The 23,206-nt window shown below is 41.1% G+C and overlaps 1 protein-coding gene across 6 annotated transcripts in view; it reads left to right on the top strand.

Moving 5' to 3' along the window:
* Window positions 1–23,206, top strand: part of LOC129865654 (collagen alpha-1(XXV) chain-like) — a 315,129-nt gene that overhangs the window by 133,454 nt on the left and 158,469 nt on the right. For 5 of the 6 annotated variants that reach the window (XM_055938597.1, XM_055938596.1, XM_055938594.1 and 2 more), the window contains exon 5: window positions 22,602–22,628. In XM_055938597.1, the coding sequence (XP_055794572.1) occupies window positions 22,602–22,628 (27 nt within the window). Of the gene's footprint in view, window positions 1–20,022; window positions 22,629–23,206 lie in introns of those variants that run through there. The other variant, XM_055938598.1, reaches the window with a different exon arrangement.

Genomic DNA, 23,206 nt, shown 5'->3' with positions numbered 1-23,206 from the left:
TTGATTAACCCTCTTCCCACGGTGTATGCCAGATACTCAGTTTCCTCTAACCCCACGTAACACTTGGCAGGGTGCCTTACTAAGGGCAACTAGCACTGCCTGTACCCGGGGTTAAATAAGCTGCGGCATAAGCTGAGGCGTAAGCTTGGTGCGGTTTTAGGACCTGGTCCATTAGCCGTTGAAAGGTGGCTGGTGCCCCGTGTAAGCCGAATGGCATGACGGTGTATTGAAACAAACAGTCAAGCGTTGCAAAGGCTGTCTTTTCTTTGGCTCTGGGGGTCAAGGGAATTTTCCAGTAACCTTTGGCTAGGTCCAGGGTCGTAATGTACAGAGCGTTACCAATTGTCTCCAATAGTTCATCTACTCGGGGCATGGGGTCAGCATCAAACTTGGAGATTATATTTACCTTCTGAAAATCATTACAAAACCGCCAAGACCCAACAGGCTTGGAGACCATCACAATTGGGCTAGACCACTCACTATGTGACTCTTCGATCACTCCAGCCGCCAACATTTTCTCCACCTCTGCTCTGATTGCTCATTGAGCCTCAGATACCCTGTATAGCCTCACACTCAGTTTTCTCCCTGGTAGGGAAACAAGATCATGAGCTGTAACCTCAGTTCACCCTGGTATCCCTGAAAATATATCTTTGTTTTTCTGTTACTTCCTGTACTTGTGCCTCCTGAGTGGGTGTGGGGTAAGTGACAATTAGTGTTTCTCTCTCTCTCCACACTTTTAACTTCACTAAGGTAGGGGGCAGCATTGGGAATTTTGGATGAAAAGTGAAAAGTGTGCCCAAATTAAACTGCCTGCTACTCAGCCATAAAATCTAGAATATGCATATAATTAGTAGATTTGGATAGAAAACCTGAGAAATAAATCGAACCAGGAAGCGGTAAATCTGAGGTTTGTAGGTTTGTAGTTTTTCAACTCTTTGCCTATCGAATACACAGTGTCAATGGGGTCATATTGCACTTCCTAAGGCTTCCACTAGATGTCAACAGTATTTATAACCTTGTTTGAGGCTTCTACTGTGAGGTGGGGGTGAATGAGAGGGGATTGAGTCAGAGGTCTGCCAGAGAGGCATGAGCTGACAACGCGCGTTCACATGATAGTTAGCTTGCGTTCCATTGCAATTCTACAGACAAAGGAATTCTCCGGTTGAAACATTATTGAAGGTTTATGTTAAAAACATCCTAAAGATTGATTCTATACATCGTTTGACATGTTTCAGCGGACTGTAACGGAACCTTTTGACTTTGTCTGCACCTAGTGATCGCGCCTCATGAGCTGGGCTAAACGCGCAAACAAAAAGGAGGTATGTGGACATAAATGATGGACATTATCGAACAAAACAAACATTTATTGTTGAACTGGGATTCCTGGGAGTGCATTCTGATGAAGATCATCAAAGGTAAGTGAATATTTATAATGCTATTTCTGACTTCTGTTGACTACACAACATGACGGATATCTGTTTGGGTTGTTTTGGTCTCTGAGCGCTGTACTCAGATTATTGCATGGTGTGCTTTGAAATCTGACACAGCGGTTGCATTAAGGAGAAGTGGATCTAAAAATCCATGCATAACAGTTGTATCTTTTAGCAATGTTTATTATTATTTAGGCTAAAAACAACCTGAGGATTGAATATAAACATCGTTTGACATGTTTCTATGAACTTTATGGATACAATTTGGATTTGTTTGTCTTCCTGTTTTGACTGCGTTTGAGCCTGTGGATTACTGAAGAAAACGCGCAAACAAACCTGAGGTTTTTGGATATAAAGACACTTTATCGAACAAAAGGAACATTTATTGAGTAAATGAATGTCTGCTGAGTGCAACCATATGAAGATCATCAAAGGTAAGGGATTAATTGTATCTCTATTTCTGACTTGTGAAACTGTTCTACTTGGCTGGTTACTGTTTGTAATGATTTGTCTAGTGGGCTATGTTCTCAAATAATCTTAAAGTATGCTTTCGCCGTAAAGCATTTTTTAAATCTGACACCATGTTTGGATTCACAAGTTAATCTTTAAACCTATGTAAAATATGTTTTGTTTTCTGAATTTTTATAATGAGTATTTCTGTATTTGAATTTGGCGCCCAGCAGTTTCACTGGCTGTTGAAGAGGTGGGATGCTAACGTCTCACGTACCCAAGAGAGGTTAACTTCTCCTATTTTCTCCAGCACTTCATACGGTCCTTTCCATGTGGCTAACAGTTTACACTCTACCATGGAGACCAACACAAACACCTTATCTCCCGGTTGAAATTCCCTCAGGGTAGTCTGCCGGTTATAAGTGTGCCGCTGGTGATCTTGTGCTTGTCTCATGTGCTCTCTTACTTTGTGTGTGACTGTGGCTATACTGTCTTGCATGGCTGTGACGTGCTCTATAACATTAGTATAATGGGTGGACTGGTGTGGCAGGTTTCCCATGTGATATCTAAGATTCCCCGGGGGTGCCTCTAATATACTGGCTCAAAGGGTGAAAACCCCAGCAAGGCGTTGGGTTCCTCTGTAATGGCAAACATCAGAAACGGCAACATGAAATCCCAGTTTTTCCCATCCTTATCGATTTCCATCCTGAGCATTGACTTCAGGGTACAGTAGAATCTCTCAACCAATCCGTCCATCTGAGAATGGTAAACCGATGTCCTCAACTGTTTCACCCGACAAAACTGACAAAGGTCCGCCATAAGGCAGGGCATAAAGGGGGTCCCCTGGTCAGTAAGGATCTCTTTTGGAGTCCTTACCCTGGTGAACAGGAGCACTAATTCCTTGGCTATATTTTTGGGAATGGCTTCTGGGTAGCGAGTGGCATAATCTAGGATGACCAGAATTTATTGGTGCCATCTGGCGGATTTGGGTAGCAGGCCCACTATATCCATCGCTATCCTCTCAAATGGTGTTTCAATTATGGGGAGTGGCACTAACAGGCTTCTAACAGCTGGTCAGGGAACTGTTAACTGGCACTCGGGGCACTCCCCACAATGTCGAGCCACTTCAGCCTGAATCCCTGGTCAGTAAAACCTCCTCACAATCCTGTCTTGGGTTTTATCAATACCAAGGTGCCCCCTCAGAATATGCCCATGAGCTATGTCCAGTACTGTTCTCTGGGACCATCAACTGTTCCACCACATCAACCCCTAGTTTTTCCACTCTGTACACCAAACACTTTTTCATGATGAAGTGGGGGAAACTATTAGGCATCGTACCGTCATTCCGGGTTAAGCGAGCATCGTTGTGTTTCGGAGGACGCATGGCTCTCGACCTTCGCCTCTCCCGAGTCCATATGGAAGTTGCAGTGATGGAACAAGACTAACTACCAATTGGATATCACAAAAACGTTTTTTTTTCTTCTTTTTTTCTCTGCAGTATTACTTTAGTGCCGTGTTGCAAACAGGTTGCATGTTTTGGAATATTTGTATTCTGTACAGGCTTCCTTCATTGTCACACTGTCAATTAGGTTAGTATTGTGGAGTAACTACAATGTTGTTGATTCATCTTCAGTTTCTCCTATCACAGCCATTAAACTCTAACTGTTTTAAGTCACTATTGGCCTCATGGTGAAATCCCTGAGCTGTTTCCTTCCTCTCCGGCAACTGAGTTAGGAAGGACGCCTATATCTTTGTAGTGACTGGATGTATTGATACACCATCCAAATTGTAATTAATAAATTCACCATGCTCAAAGGGATATTCAATGTCATATTTATTTTTACCACTCTACCAAAAGAGTGCAGTGAATTGTAACGGCTTGTGCTCTCCTCATCCTCAGATGAGGTGAGGAGAGAAGGATCCTCAGACCAAAACGCAGCTTCAGGGAAATAAGCCATCTTTTATTTAACAACGATGATGGCAACACGAAAACAAATACACTTTCAAAACTACAAAACAAGAAAACGACGTAGACGAAACCTGAACATAAACTTACATAACTAAACATAAACTCACGTACAGGAAACAGACGACATCGAAACGAAACGAAACAAACAAACGCTACAGTCCAGTGTGGTACGAACAAACATACTGACACGGAAGACAATCACCCACAACGAACACTGTGACAACGCCTACCTAAATATGACTCTTAATTAGAGGAACGCCAAACACCTGCCTCTAATTAAGAGCCATACCAGGTAACCCAAAACCAACACAGAAACAGAAAACATAGAATGCCCACCCAACCTCACGTCCTGACCAACTAACACACAAAACAACTAACATAAATAGGTCAGGAACGTGACATGAATAATGTTAGAAAACCTGCTGTCAACCGCTGCCTGTCCCCAAGGCTCGATTCTAGGCCCCACACTCTTCTCAATTTACATCAACAATATAGCTCAGGCAGTAGGAAGCTCTCTCATCCATTTATTTGCAGATGATACAGTCTTATACTCAGCTGGCCCTTCCCTGGATTTTGTGTTAAATGATCTACAACAAACCTTTCTTAGTGTCCAACAAGCTTTTTCTACCCTTAAACCAAGGGTGTCAAAGTCAAATGGACGGAGGGCCAAATAAAAAATTTAGCTACAAGCCGAGGGCCGGACTGTTCGAATGTTCATTGAAAAAAATTTAAATGACGCATATAGTCTAGTGAACCTAATTGAACCTACTGAAAACCTAACAAATATATTCCAATATGATCAGATAAATAAAGCAATATTTTCTTATGGCTCTGTCAGTAATCTTTAATTTTCAACAGACACAAAAGACAAATTTCCTTTATATAAAAATCCCCATAACATGAACATTAAATGAAAGAAACCGGTATTTAAGGCACCATCAGTAGCCTATATTTTCTATTTTAGCAAAAGTGGGCTAAATTTACTTCAAAGAAAAAAACAATAATAGCAATTTTCTATCATCCACTCAACTGAAATATTTTTAAAATATAATTGGATTGAAATACAATAAAATAAAGTGCAAAAATCTATTAACCTGTTGGGGATGGGGGCGCTGTTTAGACTATTTATGCTAATGTGGCTAATTTTTTAAACGGCTTCCCACAAAATCCTTGATCGTACAATATGCATATTATTATTATTATTGGATAGAAAACAGTCTATAGTTTCTATAGGAGTTGAAATTTTGTCTCTAAGTGGAACAGAGCCCATTCTACAGCAATTTCCCTGACATGGAGTCAGATTTGAGAAATGTTGGCCACTCTTCTGAAGTCATTTAAAAGGGCACTGTCGTTGCTATGACTATACGGACACTTCTTACGTCTTCCCCTGGATGCCTTTACGTGATGACGATTCCAACGGGGTCGATTGCGCGTTCACAGGCCCTACAAATCAAAAAACCCTGAAGCTAGTCATTCTTTGGGAGCTGCGTCATGAGCCTAGAGGACCCCGGCGCGCACCTGTTCCAAGCGTTAGTTTAGCCTGTTATATTTCTCCGGTCATCTTTTCACTCGTTATAGGAGTTAAAAACATCATAAGGTAGTTAATTTAAAGCGTTTTATAGCAATTTATATCCGTTTAGTGCGATTTTGGGACATTTATTTTTGCAACGATGTGAAAAGTTGGGCACGCTTTTCAGTTCATCCCGAACGCAGTTGACATTTCCACATGGCAAGAGGACAGCTTTCCACCAAAAGACGATTTCTCCCAAGAAAGGATCCTTTGCCCAAGATACTGATGGAAGAACAGCTCAAGGTAGGACATTTTTATTATGATAAATCGTGTTTCTGTCGAAACATTTTAGTGGCTTAGGACGCCATGTTTTTTGACGTAGCTTCGCTTGGCGCAAACTGTATTGAAAAGTAAGGATAAATTAAAAAATGTAATAACGCAATTGTATTAAGAATTAAATTGTCTATCAATCCCTGTCCACCCTATATTTTTTAGTCACGTTTATGAGTATTTATGTATAAGAGTAGATCACTGTCTAAGTGGCGCAAGGACATTTTCTGACCAGCCTGTCTACATTTCACATTGTCTAACCATGATTTTGGTGGCTAAATATAAACATTTTCGATCAAACTGTATATGCATGTTGTAATGTGATGTTACAGGAGTGTCATCGGAAGAATTCTGAGAAGGTTAGTGAAAAAATTAATATCTTTTGGCGATGTTGACTTTTATCGCTCACTTTGGCTAGAATCAATGCTGGGCTGCTAATTGCTATGTGCTAAGCTAATATAACGATTTATTGTGTTTTCGCTGTAAGACACTTAGAAAATCTGAAATATTGTCTGTATTCACAGGATCTGTGTCTTTCGATTCGTGTATGCTGTGTATTTTTACGAAATGTTTGATGATTAGTAGTTAGGTAAACACGTTGCTCATTGTAATTATTCTAGTCCATTTGTGATGGTGGGTGCAATTGTAAACTATGCCATCTACCTGAAATATGCACTTTTTTCTAACAAAACCTATCCCATACCATAAATATGTTATCAGACTGTCATCTAATGAGTTTTTTTGTTGGTTAGGGGCTATAAATATCTTAGTTTAGCCGAATTGGTGATGGCTACTGGTGTTGGTGGACAAATAAAAGATGGTGGATGATGCTAATGTGTTTTTAGGTAATAGATGTACATCTTTACATATTGTGTCTTCCCTGTAAAACATTTTAAAAATCGGAAATGTTGACTGGATTCACAAGATCTGTGTCTTTCATTAGCTGTATTGGACTTTAATGTGTGAAAGTTAAATATTTTTAAAAAATATTTTTTTTGAATTTCGCGGCACTGGTTTTTCAGTGGGGGGGGGGGGGGGGTGCCGCTAGCGCCACGCTGATCCTAGACAGGTTAATCAAAAACAACACTTTGTTTAAGGAGAAGTAACATGCAGTGAAAACAAATATTAAACTTTAACTTTTAAACTTGAACTGAGTAAAAACTCTAAATATGTGATTGCACAGTAATGTTCACTTGTTTGAGGTTGAGGGTGATACTTGGTGGTGTCCCATCTTTTCCACAAGTTCATCAATGTTCGGGGTAAGGCTCTGAGCTGAGGAAATCCTCAGAATTGAGTGGAGGTGTTCAGCAGTAAGTCGACTTCTGTGTGATGTTTTGTTCAGGTTCATCAAAGAAAACAGTTGTTCACACAGGTATGTGCTGCCAAACATAGACAACGTTTGAGCAGCCTGGATGCGCAGCTGGGGCATTGTGTCGGGGAGGAAACGGGCGAACTCCGCAGCACCCACTGCCGCATATTTTGCCCTCAGTGCATCATTGCATTGGAGGTCAATCAACTCCATTTGGAGGTTTGGTGGTGAGCTTTCCACGTCAACAGCAAATGGGTTACCGAGCAGTTCCAACCTGCTTTTTTGTGCTTCAAAGTCAGCAAATCGGCGTCGAAAGTCAGCGGCAAGCATACCTATTTTATCAGCCAACTGTGCGCTCGGGAACGCACTGGTAGAGAGCTTCTCTTTCATGGTCTGGCAGCTGGGAAAGTGGCTCAAATTTTCTTTCCGCATCTGCGTCTCCCACAGAGTCAGTTTGGTTTTAAATGCCTTCACTGTACTGTACATATCAGAGATGACATGATCCCGACCCTGCAGCTGCAAGTTCATTGCATTCAGATGACTCGTAATGTCACACAGAAAAGCCATTTCACACAGAAACATTTCGTCTCGGAGTGTGTTGTGTCTTTCCCTTTGCTGTCCAAGAACAGACAAATCTCCTCACGAAGCTCGAAACATCTTTGAAGCACCTTTCCCTGGCTTAGCCATCGCACCTCTGTGTGATAAGGCAAATCACCATGCTCCGTTTCTAACTCCGTCAGAAATGCCTTGAACTGGCGGTGATTCAAACCTTTGGCTCTGATAAAGTTAACTGTGCGCGTGATGATGCTCATTACATGCTCCATTTTCAAGGCTTTACCGCACAACGCTTCCTGGTGTATGATACAATGATAAGCTGTCAGCTCACCTGTCGCGTTTTCCTCTTGCATCTTTTCCCGTATCTTCGCCACCAGTCCGCTCCTGTGTCCACACATCGCAGGTGCTCCGTCGGTTGTCAAACCCACGAGTTTTTCCCAAGGCAGCTCCATCTCATTTACACATCTTGACACCTCTTCATACAAATCATGCCCCGTAGTTGTGCCATGCATAGAACGTAAAGCCAAAAACTCCTCTGTCACGCTTAGGCTGGAGTCCACTCCGCGGATGAAAATTGACAACTGGGCAATGTCAGAAATGTCGGTGCTCTCATCCACAGCCAAGGAATATGCAATGAAATCTTTTCCCTTTTTCACAAGCTGCTCTTTTAGATTGATGGACAACTGGTCTACTCTCTCGGCAATGGTGTTTCTGCTCAGACTCACATTTAAAAAGAGTTGCCTTTTTTCTGGGCAAACTTCGTCACAAACTTTAATCATGCAGTTTTTGATGAAATCCCCCTCCGTAAATGGCCGGGCTGATTTAGCGATCTCTTCTGCCAAAATAAAACTGGCCTTGACAGCAGCCTGGCCTTGTGATTTGGCTTTTTTGAACAGAGCCTGTCGAGATTTGAGGCCTCGTTTTAATTCCTCTGCCTTTTGTAGCCTTTGTTCCATGTCCATATTCTTGTTTTTGTCCGCGTGTTTCGTTTCATAATGTCGTCTCAGATTATACTCTTTCAGTACCGCCACACTTTCTCCACACAGAAGACACACAGGTTTTCCAGCTACCTCCGTGAACATATACTCCGACTCCCACCTTGTTTGAAACCCCCGGTTCTCAGTGTCCACCTTCCGTTTTGCCATTTTTGATGGGTATCTGAAAGTTAATTTTACTGTGATGCTGACGACTGCTGTGCCAATAAATATTGAAATGAAGCAGCCTACTGCTCGGTGCGTCACCGTTGCATTGTGGGAAATGTAGTATTGGTGCGTGTAAAAGATCTGCGGGCTGCCGGCTTGCTGCGGTCTGCGGGCCGGTTCTAATAATAAATCAAGATCATCCCAGGGGCCGTAAAAAACCTTCTCGCGGGCCGGATGTGGCCCGCGGGCCTTGACTCTGACATATGTGCCTTAAACTTATTCTGAACACCTCCAAAGCAGAGGTCATGTGGTTTGAAGAATGCCCCTCTTCCCACAGGTGTGATTACTACCTATGAAGTTTTAGAGCTTGATGTAGTCACCTCATACAAGTACTTGGGAGTATGGCTAGATTGTGCACTGTCCTTCTCTCTGCACATATCAAAGCTACAGGCTAAAGTTAAATCTAGACTTGGTTTCCTCTATCGTAATCGCTCCGCTTTCACCCCAGCTGCCAAACTAACCCTGATTCAGATGACCATCCTACCCATGCTAGATTACCAAGACATAAGTTATCTATCAGGTAAGTCTATCAGGTAAGGGTGCTCTTGGATAATTTGACCAATGCAGCAGATTAACTATTTTAAATTGAATTAACCTGTCTAGGATGAGGGTGCCGCTAGCGGCACACCCCCCCCACCCCCACTGAAAAGGCAGAGCCGCGAAATTCAAAAAAAATATTTTTTTTAAATATTTAACTTTCACACATTAAAGTCCAATACAGCTAATGAAAGACACAGATCTTGTGAATCCAGCCAACATGTCCGATTTTTAAAATGTTTTACAGGGAAGACACAATATGTAAAGATGTAAATCTATTAGCTAAAAACACATTAGCATAATCCACCATCTTTTCTTTGTCCACCAACAACAGTAGCTATCACTAAATCGGCTAAACTAAGATATTTATAGCCCCTAACCAAGAAAAAAACTCATCAGATGACAGTCTGATAACATATTTATGGTATGGGATAGGTTTTGTTAGAAAAATGTGCATATTTCAGGTAGATGGCATAGGTTACAATTGCACCCACCGTCACAAATGGACTAGAATAACTACATAGAGCAACGTGTTTACCTACTTACTAATCATCAAACATTTCGTAAAAATACACAGCATACACTAATCGAAAGACACAGATCCTGTGAATACAGACAATATTTCAGATTTTCTAAGTGTCTTACAGCGAAAACACAATAAATCGTTATATTAGCATAGCACATGTGCAAACATTACCCCAGCATTAATTATAGCCAAAGTGAGCGATAACGTATACATCGCCAAAATATATTATTTTTTTCACTAACCTTCTCAGAATTCTTCAGATGACACCCCTGTAACATCACATTACAACACGCATATACAGTTTGTTCGAAAATGTGCATATTTAGCCACCAAAATCATGGTTAGACAATGGGGAAAGTAGCCCAGCTGGTGAGAAAATGTCCGTGCGCCATATTAGACAGTGATCTACTCGTATACATAAATACTCATAAACGTGACTAAAAAATATAGGGTGGACAGCGATTGATAGACAATTTAATTCTTAATACAATCGCGGAATTAGATTTTTTAAATTATCTTTACTTTTCAATACAGTTTGCGCCAAGCGAAGCTACGTCAAAAAACATGGCGTCCTAAGCCACTAACATTTTTCGACAGAAACACGATTTATCATAATAAAAATTTCCTACTTTGAGCTGTTCTTCCATCAGTATCTTGGGCAAAGGATCCTTTCTTGGGTCTAATCGTCTTTTGGTGGAAAGCTGTCCTCTTGCCATGTGGAAATGCCAACTGCGTTCAGCATGAACTGGAAGCGTGCCCAGCGATTCACAGCGTTTCAGAAATAAATGTCCCAAAATCGCACTAAACAGATATAAATTGCTATAAAACGCTTTAAATTAACTACCTTATGATGTTTTTAACTCCTATAACGAGTCTTAACATGACCAGAGAAAGATTACTCCCAACACTAATGCTTGGAACAGGTGCGGGTCGGTGTCCTCCAGGCGCATGACGCAGCTCCAAAAGAGTGACTAGCTACAGGGTTTTTTAATTTATAGTGCCTGTGAACGCGCAATCGACCCCATTCAAATCGTCATCACGTAAAGGCATCCAGGGGAAGACGTAAGCAGTGTCCGTATACTCATAGGAATAACATTGGCTTTAAAACTGACTCCAGAACAGTGGCCAAAATTTCTGAAATCTGACTCCATGTCAGGGAAATTGCTGTAGAATGGGTTCTGTTCCACTTAGAGACAAAATTTCAACTCCTATAGAAACTATAGACTGTTTTCTATCCAATAATAATAATAATATGCATATTGTACTATCAAGAATTTTGTAGGAAGCCGTTTCAAAAATTACACGATTACCATAAATAGTGACAACAGCGCCCCCAGCCTCAACAGGTTAACATCTTTGCGCAAGGATCCCTTTTACGGGATAATTTTCCTAAACAACTGCTGAATAGCAGGGCGCAAAATATTACTAAAAATATTTATAATCATGCAATCACAAGTGAAATATACCAAAACACAGCTTAGTTTGTTGTTAATCCACCTATCATGTCAGATTTTGAAAATATGCTTTACAGAGAAAGAAATCCAAGCTTTTGTGAGTGTATCAATCAATGCTAGAACAGCTAGCCCCAAATTAGCATGGTCACGAAAGTCAGAAAAGCAATGAAATTAATCGCTTACCTTTGATAATCTTCGGATGTTTGCACTCATGAGACTCCCAGTTACAATAAATGTTATTTTTGTTCGATAAATATTACTTTTATAACAAAAAAAACGCCATTTGGGATGCGCGTTATGTTCAGAAAACCAAAGCCTCGTTCCGTTCGATGAACATTCCAAAACGTATCCGTAATGGTCGTAGAAACATGTCAAATGTTTTTTTATAATCAATCCTCAGGTTGTTTTTAAAGCATGTCTTAGACACATAAATGAAGCATACTCTGCCAAGTTTCATCTGGAAGTTGTTCACCTAAATCCTCTTCCCATTGAGAGTTCAGGGAATGCAGATTGTGCAAGTTTAATAACGTATAGATAAAGCTTATGCCCCCTTTGACACAAGGGTTCACTTTAAAAAATATCATCTAGAAGGGTGGTAGGTGGGTGTGATGGGAAGTGACTAGTATGAAGATACCTACAATTGTGTAGTTTTGTATCTAAAGAAATGGGATCTAGGAAAATTTTACTTTTGTACTAACTTTTCAAAATATGCAAAATCCATAGCAATGTTCAAGTTGTTCAGTGAGGAGATCCTTTTCCAGCCTAGATATGAAACGCCCGGTCTAATAATGATGGAGAGAATGTATGGTTCATTAATAAATGAGGCAGAAGTTGAAAATTCACTGAGACCAAACGATCACCTGAACAGTTTCCTGATTTTTTGAGAATGTTTCACAATAGGGTTTTTTGTGTATTTGGAAACAGGCAAGTAAAGGCAGCTAAGGCGGTGGGGCCACAGAATGAGATCTCCAAGGTCAACCATTTCGGGCCTGTAACATCAGGGATTTCTGTCATCCAATATAGAATGATTCATATATTAGCTGCCCAGTAATAATATTGAAAGTTCGGAAGTGCTAGACCACCCTGGGAGTGAGATATCTGCAATACACTCTTACTTACGAGAGTTTTTCTTGTTCCAGATAAAAGCAGATATCAGTTTATCTATGGTGATAAAATAAGGATTTTGTCAGAAAGATAGGAATACATTGAAATAAGTATTAAAACGTAGGTAATAAATACATTTTAACAGTGTTAATTCTTCCTCCCAAAGACAGTAAATCCCAGCATTCAATATCTTGTTTCTTGTTTCAGGCGGAGTATCAATGGAGGAATATTGGCTTTATAGAGATCTTTGAAATTGTGTGTGACCCAAATATTTACAATTTCTGTGTATTGTCTGTAGTATATTAGCGATACCAGTGGGGCACTAGGAGTCACGTGAGGAACGGAGGTATGCTTGGCTTGGCCAACTGAAAATTATTCATGATTATTATTTGACCATGCTTGTCACTTATGAACATTTTTGAACATCTTGGCATAGTTCTGTTATAATCTCCACCCGGCACAGCCAGAAGAGGCCACCCCTCATAGCCTGGTTCCTCTCTAGGTTTCTTCCTAGGTTTTGGCCTTTCTAGGGAGTTTTTCCTAGCCACCGTGCTTCTACACCTGCATTCTAGCTGTTTGGGGTTTTAGGCTGGGTTTCTGTACAGCACTTCGAGATATTATCTGATGTACGAAGGGCTATATAAAATAAAATTGATTGATTGATTGATTGATTGGGAGACGAGAAATAAAGTGGAAGTCAATGATTCCCGTGAGTCCGAGTCAAGTACATTACAAGTGATACATTACAACTGGCGACGAGGATAAGGAAATAAAATTAACCTTATCCACTCAAGAAGCTTGGTGAGCGCAGGAAAAGTGAATTTGCAAAGGTACTTTTCACAAAAACCTAGCCTAGCCGTTCAGTTAGCACAGCTAACCAGCAAACAAGTGTGCTTGCTAGCTAAGAATAATGGCACTGAGCTTACCTTCTCTTCCGCCGTTTGATGTGCATTTTGACCCAGCCAATGTTGGTTAGCGATGGGCAAATAGGATTAATAGTTTCAAACTGTTCATCACTGCTTCAGGAGTCAAAGATGCAGCACGAAAACAAGCTCTTTTATTGCACTTGGGAGGTTCGGATGTGTAGGATATATTCACCACGTTAGATGGCACGGGGGAAGACAAGGACTATGAGATCGCGTTGACAAAGCTAAACGGAGTACTTCACTCCACAAAAAAACATTACCCTAGAGAGACATTTATTTGGGCAAGCTGAACAAGCACAGGGGGAATCAGTGGACATGTTTGTGAGCAGACTGAAACAGTTGTCTGCTACATGTGATAATGGAGATTTCAAAGATGATTTCATAAGGGACCAATTGATTGACAACTGTCACTCAAATGTGTTGCGCAAACAGTTTCTGCGCGAGAGGGACCTCACTCTCACCACTCTAATGGATATAGCAAGAGCAATAGAGGCTTGTGACCAGCAGGTGGCCAGAATGGAAAGACAATGTCAATGCAATTCAACAGGGGAAAAGTGAACAAAAACATCACAGACGGGAATGGAACAAAATAGAGAAAAGGAAAAAAAAAAAATCTTCATCCAACAAAGGCAAGCCATCTAATGATGACCAAGCTGTTAAATGTTTCAGATGTGATCAGGAGGGCCATATACTGGATGGGCATGTTCCATCACACAAGGTAAACAATGCAACAAATGTGGCAAAGATGGACATTTCTCAAAAATGTGCAGGACAAAGACAAAACTAAATGTAAATCAAGTCACCTGCTACACAACATGACAAACCAGATAATGACGAACATGTGTTCACACTTACCAGCAGTACTGATGATTTTGAAATGCAGTTATTAGTCAATGGCCAGCCAGTTAAGCTGTTAATGGACTCTGGGACTAGCTGTAATATTTTGGGCACAGCAACATTCAGCGATTTGCAGACCAAATGCAATGTGCAATTGAAACCAACATCCAAGTGACTTTACCTGTATGGGTCAACACAACCATTAGCAGTTGAGTGCCTGTTCACTGCCAACATTACAGCAGTTGTTAGTTCTGAGTCAGTCACTGCAGACATTCTAGTCGTGAAAGATGCACAGACATTTGTACTGGGAAATAAATCAGAAGCTACTCTTGGCATTTTGCACATAGGGCCAAAAGCACACATAAATGTAAAGATGCACTTCAGGAGGAATACAAAGACTGTTTCACAGGGCTGGGAAAACTGAAAGACTTCCATTTAGGAATTTATGTAGACGAGACTTTCACTCTTGTTACACAGCCAGTACACAGAATACCATTCAGTGTCAGGAAGCTATTTGAAGAGAAGACGAACGAGCTAGAGGACATGGATGTTATTGAGAAAGTGAATGGACCTACTAGTTGTAGTACACAAGAAACATCAGAATATGTGTTGACATGCGTAGAGCAAATTAAGCTGTTGTGCGGGAGCGACACCTCATCCCCACCATCAATGAGATCCTGGAGGACATGTCAGGAGCCGTGGTCTTCTCAAAACTGGACCTAGTGTGGATATCATTAGATAGAACTGAATCCTGAGTCTCGTTCCCTAACCACATTTGTGACTCACACAGGTTTATGGCGCTACAAGAGATTAATGTTCGGTGTCTCCTCTGCTCCAGAGACACATCAGCACATCATCCGTCAAGTCCTACAAGGCATTGAGGAGGTCCACAACATCTCAGATGATATCATTGTGTTTGGGAAGAACACACAAGAACACAACAAACGACTACAACAAGTCCTGAGACGACTGCAGGAGAGGGGACTCACCCTCAACAGTGACAAATGTGAATTCCGACAGACGGAGATGGAGTTCATGGGCCACGTTCTCTCGAAGAACGGCTTCGGAGCAGCACACTCAAAGGTGGAAGTGGTGCAGAACACACACAGACCGACAAATGCTGCTGAAATAAGGAGTTTCTTAGGACTAGTAAACTACTGTGGCAGATTTATCCCTAATCTGGTAACCACGTCCGAACCGCTGAGAAGACTAACAAAAACATAATGCAAATGGACATGGAGAGATGAACAAGAATCATCAGTCAATGCACGGGCCAGTTCACACAACATGGCCTACTTCAATCAAGATGTAGAGACACACGTGATTGTGGATGCTAGTCCAGTGGGGCTAGGGGCTATTTTTAGTCAGGAGCAAAAAGATGGTTCACACAGGCCAGTGTACTATGCTAGCCATGCTCTCACAGATGTATAGCGACGCTATTTTCAGACTGAAAGAAAGGCACTTGCCATAGTTTGGGTGTGTGAGAGGTTTCATGTGTTTCTCTATGGCAAAGACGTTGTAATGGTAACCAACCACAAGCCATTAGAGACTATTCATTCTCCAAAATCCACCTCATGAGAGCTGGAAGAAATGTCAGCAAAGGACCCAGTTCTAGCTACTCTATGAACAAGCATGAGACAGGGTGAGTGGAGCACATGCAACACTGCATACCGACTTGTTCAAGAAGAACTCTCTATTGTTGGACAGACAGTTCTATGAGGCAACCACATTATAATGCAACGAACAGCTCAGAAACTGACTTTGATGTAAGCACACGAAGGGCATCAGGGGATAGTAAAAACAAAACAGAGACTGCACAGAAATGTGTGGTGGCCAAACATAGATAAAGAGGTTGAACTGCTGGTGAAGTCCTGTCCAGCATGTCAAGTCAATTGCACACCACCAAAATAGGTCACCCCAGTCAGAACAGAGCTACCAACTAAACCATGGCAGATCCTACCAATTGACGTGTGTGCAGTTTCCAACAGCAGAACACCTCCTTGTAACAACAGACTGCTACTCAAGATGGGTTGATCTGAGTATCCTAAACTGCATCACCACCGCCAGTATAATCAAAAGCTAAGGATGACGTTCGCTATCCATGGGTATCCTGAGTTGATTGTGATGGATAATGGCACTCCTCTCACCGCGAGTGATTTCCGAGCCTACGTGGAACGAAAACGGGATCCGACACCACCGCATCACTCCATACTGGCCTCAGGCCAACGGCAAAGTTGCAAGACAGAACAGAACACTTGTCAAAGCAATTTGCGCCGCTCGATCAGAAGGGAAGGATTGGAGGACAGAACTACAGACGTTTCTCATGGCCGGCCTACAGGAGTATGCCACACTCGGTCACAGGCCGCAGTCCAGCTGTACTGTTGTTCAACCGCCAGAGCTGTCAGCTGATATGCAGCCAGGAGCTGAACCACACAACGTCATTCGGTTTGCTGATGCTGAAACAAAGGAGCAGGGCCGCCAGAACACTGACAGATCTAGCATAGCAACTGAAAGCACAATCCAACAAGGTGACATGGTTCTGCTACAGCAACCTAAGCAGAACAAGTTGTCAACTACCTTCGATCCAGAACCATACACTGTCGTGGACAGGAAGGGGAACTCTGTTGTCCTGGAAAGGAGTAGCAAGAGGGCCATGCGACATGTTTATTTTGTGAAACTGTGGATACAACCACAGTCAGGACAATGGACTACAAGTGACAGAGACACCGCCTAGACAAGTGCCTGCACCTTACGAGGCCATTCAACTACAGTCTCGACCCCAAAGACTCAGACAACAAGCTGTGCATCTGAAGGACTATATTAGATAGACATGTTGCCATAATGGAGCAGAATAATCCCCGGCACAGTCTCAATGGCAGGGCAGTCTATCCCTAGCCATCACAGAAAAGTTCCGTCAATAATTATTGTCAAAGAAACATTGTTAACAAAAGAGTTCCAGCAATGTAACCAGTGTTATGGTCAGTAGCTTAAAGAAAGTAGAAGTAAACATTACGAAAGATACCTTATTTTGAGTACTAGATAATGTTTTGTTGCGTTATAATGCATAGATCTGCAGTTTGGAGATGTGTTATCATAGTGGTTAGTCAAACATCTAAGAAGAGGAGGAATGTAGTGTATTAGCGACACCTAGTGGTGCAATACCAATGGGGCACTAGGAGTCACGTGTGGAATGGAAGGCGGCTATGCTTGGGAGATGAGAAGTCAATGATTCCCGTGAGTCCGAGTCAAGTCGATACATTACAGTGACTCTGAAGGGCAGATGACTAAAAGAAGTTTGCATGGCAGAAGGATTAATAGGCATCAATTGACTTTTTTGTAGTTTAACCTTATACCTTATAAGGTCTTTAATAGAAACCGGATCTCTGGAAGACCAGTTAAATGGTCAGACATACTATATAATAGCATGTCATCCACATAGAGTGAGACTTTATGCTCTAAGCCCCGTCTTCGAATACCTTGGATAGTGGTGTTATTACGTATTGCTATGGCTAAAGACTTTATTGTGATGGCAAACAGCTGAGGGGATAGAGGACAACCCTGTCTTGTCCCACGATGAAGTTGGAAATAGGATGAAGGTTATTATTTGTGCGCACTGCAACCATAGTGGAGGAGTAAAGGACTTTGATCCAGGACATGAAATTGAGACCAAATCCAAATTGTTTGAGAGTATAAAATAGATCATCTCACACCACCTGATCAATCGCCTTCTCAGCATCAAGTGATAACAATATCTCTCGATTGTCAGATGAAGAGGGATTATAAAGTTCATTATAAAGATGTCTGATATTGAAAAAATAATGACGATTTTTTATGAAACCAGTTTGATCTGTAGAGATAATTGAGGGAAAGAATGACTCAAAACAGCAGGCAATCATCTTAGTGTAAGACGTGTGTAACCGGTGGCAGGGAAGTCAGATCCAGGAGAGCAGAACTAGGTAATAGCCGGAGCAGTTTAACCTGTCTAGGATGAGGGTGCCGCGTGGCGCTAGCGGCACCCCCCCCCCCCACCCCCACTGAAGAGGCAGAGCCGCGAAATTCAAAAAAAATATTTTTTTTAAATATTTAACTTTCACACATTAAAGTCCAATACAGCTAATGAAAGACACAGATCTTGTGAATCCAGCCAACATGTCCGATTTTTTAAATGTTTTACAGGGAAGACACAATATGTAAAGATGTAAATCTATTAGCTAAAAACACATTAGCATAATCCACCATCTTTTCTTTGTCCACCAACAACAGTAGCTATCACCAATTCGGCTAAACTAAGATATTGATAGCCACTAACCAAGAAAAAAACTCATCAGATGACAGTCTGATAACATATTTATGGTATGGGATAGGTTTTGTTAGAAAAATGTGCATATTTCAGGTAGATGGCATAGGTTACAATTGCACCCACCGTCACAAATGGACTAGAATAACTACATAGAGCAACGTGTTTACCTACTTACTAATCATCAAACATTTCGTAAAAATACACAGCATACACTAATCGAAAGACACAGATCCTGTGAATACAGACAATATTTCAGATTTTCTAAGTGTCTTACAGCGAAAACACAATAAATCGTTATATTAGCATAGCACATGTGCAAACATTACCCCAGCATTAATTCTAGCCAAAGTGAGCGATAACGTAAACATCGCCAAAATATATTATTTTTTTCACTAACCTTCTCAGAATTCTTCAGATGACACCCCTGTAACATCACATTACAACATGCATATACAGTTTGTTCGAAAATGTGCATATTTAGCCACCAAAATCATGGTTAGACAATGGGGAAAGTAGCCCAGCTGGTGAGAAAATGTCCGTGCGCCATATTAGACAGTGATCTACTCGTATACATAAATACTCATAAACGTGACTAAAAAATATAGGGTGGACAGCGATTGATAGACAATTTAATTCTTAATACAATCGCGGAGTTACATTTTTTAAATTATCCTTACTTTTCAATACAGTTTGCGCCAAGCGAAGCTACGTCAAAAAACATGGCGTCCTAAGCCACTAACATTTTTCGACAGAAACACGATTTATCATAATAAAAATGTCCTACTTTGAGCTGTTCTTCCATCAGTATCTTGGGCAAAGGATCCTTTCTTGGGTCTAATCGTCTTTTGGTGGAAAGCTGTCCTCTTGCCATGTGGAAATGCCAACTGCGTTCAGCATGAACTGGAAGCGTGCCCAGCGATTCACAGCGTTTCAGAAATAAATGTCCCAAAATCGCACTAAACGGATATAAATTGCTATAAAACGCTTTAAATTAACTACCTTATGATGTTTTTAACTCCTATAACGAGTCTTAACATGACCGGAGAAAGATTACTCCCAACACTAATGCTTGGAACAGGTGCGGGTCGGTGTCCTCCACGCGCATGACGCAGCTCCAAAAGACTTACTAGCTACAGGGTTTTTTAATTTATAGTGCCTGTGAACGCGCAATCGACCCCATTCAAATCGTCATCACGTAAAGGCATCTAGGGGAAGACGTAAGCAGTGTCCGTATACTCATAGTAATAACATTGGCTTTAAAACTGACTCCAGAACAGTGACCAACATTTCTGAAATCTGACTCCATGTCAGGGAAATTGCTGTAGAATGGGTTCTGTTCCACTTAGAGACAAAATTTCAACTCCTATAGAAACTATAGACTGTTTTCTATCCAATAATAATAATAATATGCATATTGTACGATCAAGAATTTTGTAGGAAGCCGTTTCAAAAATTACACGATTAGCATAAATAGTGACAACAGCGCCCCCAGCCTCAACAGGTTAATGTGCACCTTGGAATTGCGCAGTTGCTTCTGTCTTCACTTGTAGCCTGTGAGAAAGACCCAATCACATGCTTTGGAGCAAGAAACCAGGGGAAGTCAAGTATAATTAGTATATTTTATTTCACTAAGCAAGTCAGTTAAGAACAAATTTTACAATGACTGCCTACACCGGCCAGACCCAGACTATGCTGGGCCAATCGAGCTCTGTCCTATGGGACTCCCAATCACAGCCAGCCTGGATTCGAACCAGGGTGTCTATAGTGACACCTCTAGCACTGAGATGTAGTGCCTTAGACCACTGTGCCACCGGGGAGTCCAAAGGCCACAATGGCCGCTGGCCGTAAAAGGCATGTATTTGTTTAGGGGGCATTACGGCCACACAAAGGGGATGGGAAAATTGGGAAATTCTAGCCATTATCAAGTGCTTGTCAAATTGTGAATGAGAGACAGATGAAGTGTGTACAGCCTGCACAAATAACAAAGCAGGGCTCATGCCTTTCATGCAACTTTTTTCAAATCATCATTAGATTCGCATCATGCAGCCTTAGAATATATTTAAAAAATCTAAACATATAGCCCAACATTTGTATCACAAATAAAATTGCCTAAATAACTCTAAATTAAGCTGGCTGGGTCGCTAGCTAACGTTATGTGTATGCTCTCAGACACATTTGCTTGACTAGTTATCTTCTTCAGGAGTGGTGGGTTCCCTGCAGGACTATGAGCTAATGTAGGCTAATGCGATTAGCATGAGGTTGTAAGTAACAAGAAAATTTCCCAGGACATATATGATATTGGCAGAAAGCTTAAATTCTTGTTAATCTAATTGCACTGTTCAATTTACAGTAGCTATTACAGTGAAATAATAGCATGCTATTGTTTGAGGAGAGTTTACAGTTTTGAACATGATTATTAACATTATTAATAAACACATTAGGCACATTTGGCCAGTCTTGATACCACATTTTTAACAGAAATGCAATGGTTCATTGGATCAGTCTGAAACTTTTCCTGGCTTAGACGCTTGTGGGTTAAAGATATGACAGATAAGAGTGGCTATAGAGTCAGCTACTATCCTCAGTATAAGTTGTCATCTAAGTGGTTATGACATTAGGCTTATTCTCTGGATCGACGTGTACGACAGCGTGTTCCAGTTCCCTCTAATATCCAGCAACTTCGCACAGCCATTGAAGAGGAGTGGGACAACATTCCACAGGTCACAATCAACAGCATGATCAACTCAAGGAGATGTGTTGCCCTGCATGAGGCAAATGGTGGTCACGCTGGTTTTCTGATACATGCCCCTTCCTTTATTTTAAGGTATCTGTGACCAATAGATGCATATCTGTATTCACAGTCATGTGAAATCCATAGATTAGGGCATACTAAGAGCATATTTCAATTGACTTTTTCTTAGATGAACCGTAACTCTGTAAAATCTTTGACATTTTTGTACATTGTGTTTATATTTTTGTTCAGTGTACACATCTACCTCAAATACCTTGAACCCCTGCACATTGATATGGTACTGGTACTCCCTATATACACTGAGTGTACAAAACATTAAGAACAACTTCCTAAGATTGAGTTGGACTCTACAAGCATTCCACAGGGATGCTGGCCCTTGACTCCAATACACCCCACAGTTGTGTCAAGTTGGCTGAATGGATGTCCTTTGGGTGGTGAACCATTCGTGAAAAACCCAGCAGCGTTGCAGTTCTTGACACAAACCGGTACGCCTGGCACTTAAATAGTTTGTCTTGCCCATTCACCCTCTGAATGGCACACATACACAATCCATGTCTCAATTGTCTCAAGGCTTAAAAAAATAATTATTTAACATATCCCCTCCCCTTCGTGTACACTGTTTGAAGTGGATTTAACAAGGGACATCAATAGGGGATCATAACTTTCACCTGGATTCACCTGGTCAGTCTATGTCATGGAAAGAGGGGTATTCATAATGTTTTGTATACTCAGTGTATAGTTCATTCTAGTGTATTTTATTCCTCTTGTGTTATTATTATTTATTTTTTCATATTTTTAACTCTGCATCATTGGGAAGGGCTCGTAAGTATGAATTGTATGGTAAAGTCTACACCTATTGTATTTGGCGCATGTGACAAATACAATTATTTTATTTAGATTTTACTTGATTTTGAACAGTCTTACATCTGGAAGGTAAAATGTTGCTGACCGGTTGGTCAGTTAGTAAGCTGACACTGATTTAATACGAGTTCAAATGGCACATGTACTGTAAGTGGTGCTCAACGGAGGGAAATCTCGACATGCCAGTCCCTGCAACTAAACAGGTTAAAAAAACTGGATGACCTCATTAGATCTACTAATGAGCATACGGACAGCATCATGCGTTAACATACCATACATGATCTTTCACATTTTTGGTTGAATTCACATTGAATTCACGTCAGTTGACAACTCAAGCAAATTGGAATCAAAACTATAAATGATGTCTGTGCCCAGTAGGTAGTTTATCCCTCCCATTTGCCAGGATGTGGTTGGATATTGCTGGATTTGTGCCCATTGGTAAACTTTATTTACATTCAGTTTGCAGCTTTGCCTGTAGATTTTTGTAGGGCTGTGTGGGTGTTAAGATGTCTATAAAGCTTTCTTCAATTAATGTTTTCCCCCAAATAGGGTACTCCTGGTCCACAGGGTGAGAAGGTAAGTAAACAAATGTTTTTATGTTTTATTCATCATTCATTACTTTCCAAGTACTAACTTTCTTTGATTTCTCTGGCATTGGCATGGACATGATCCATAATTCCTTCGTATTTCCCACCCTCTCATACAGTATATTTTGGGGTCCAAAGCATTAACATATGACTTTACTTTATTCTCTAATTAAATGTGTCTATAAAGAATGTCATTTGCATTGTATTCTGCAGTTCCCCTTAAGAATTCGAAGTCTTACCGACCTCAAGTCTCAGTTCTGAATATTTGTCGTTCACACATCTACAGCACACTTCATTAATGACTTAACACCAGGACCCGAACTGAAGTGCTTAAATGCTTCGCTGAACATTCCTCCATAAAATGGCAGCTGAGCATGAGAAATAACCACACAGTCTCGTTATAAGTCTGCGGACTTGGGGACCAAAATGTACCCATGCGCCTTGCTTGGGAAGATTAAAACCATGAAAATGGCTGAGGCCCCTCGCTTCACACACAATGGACATAGGGCTGCTCTGTTTTGCTCAACTATCAGGCATTGCAATGCATCCATGTGGCTCTAATAGGGC

The sequence above is a fragment of the Salvelinus fontinalis genome, chromosome 11 (genome assembly GCF_029448725.1).
Source record: "Salvelinus fontinalis isolate EN_2023a chromosome 11, ASM2944872v1, whole genome shotgun sequence".
NCBI lineage: Eukaryota > Metazoa > Chordata > Actinopteri > Salmoniformes > Salmonidae > Salvelinus > Salvelinus fontinalis.
This window is presented reverse-complemented; position numbering and strand designations above follow the sequence as displayed.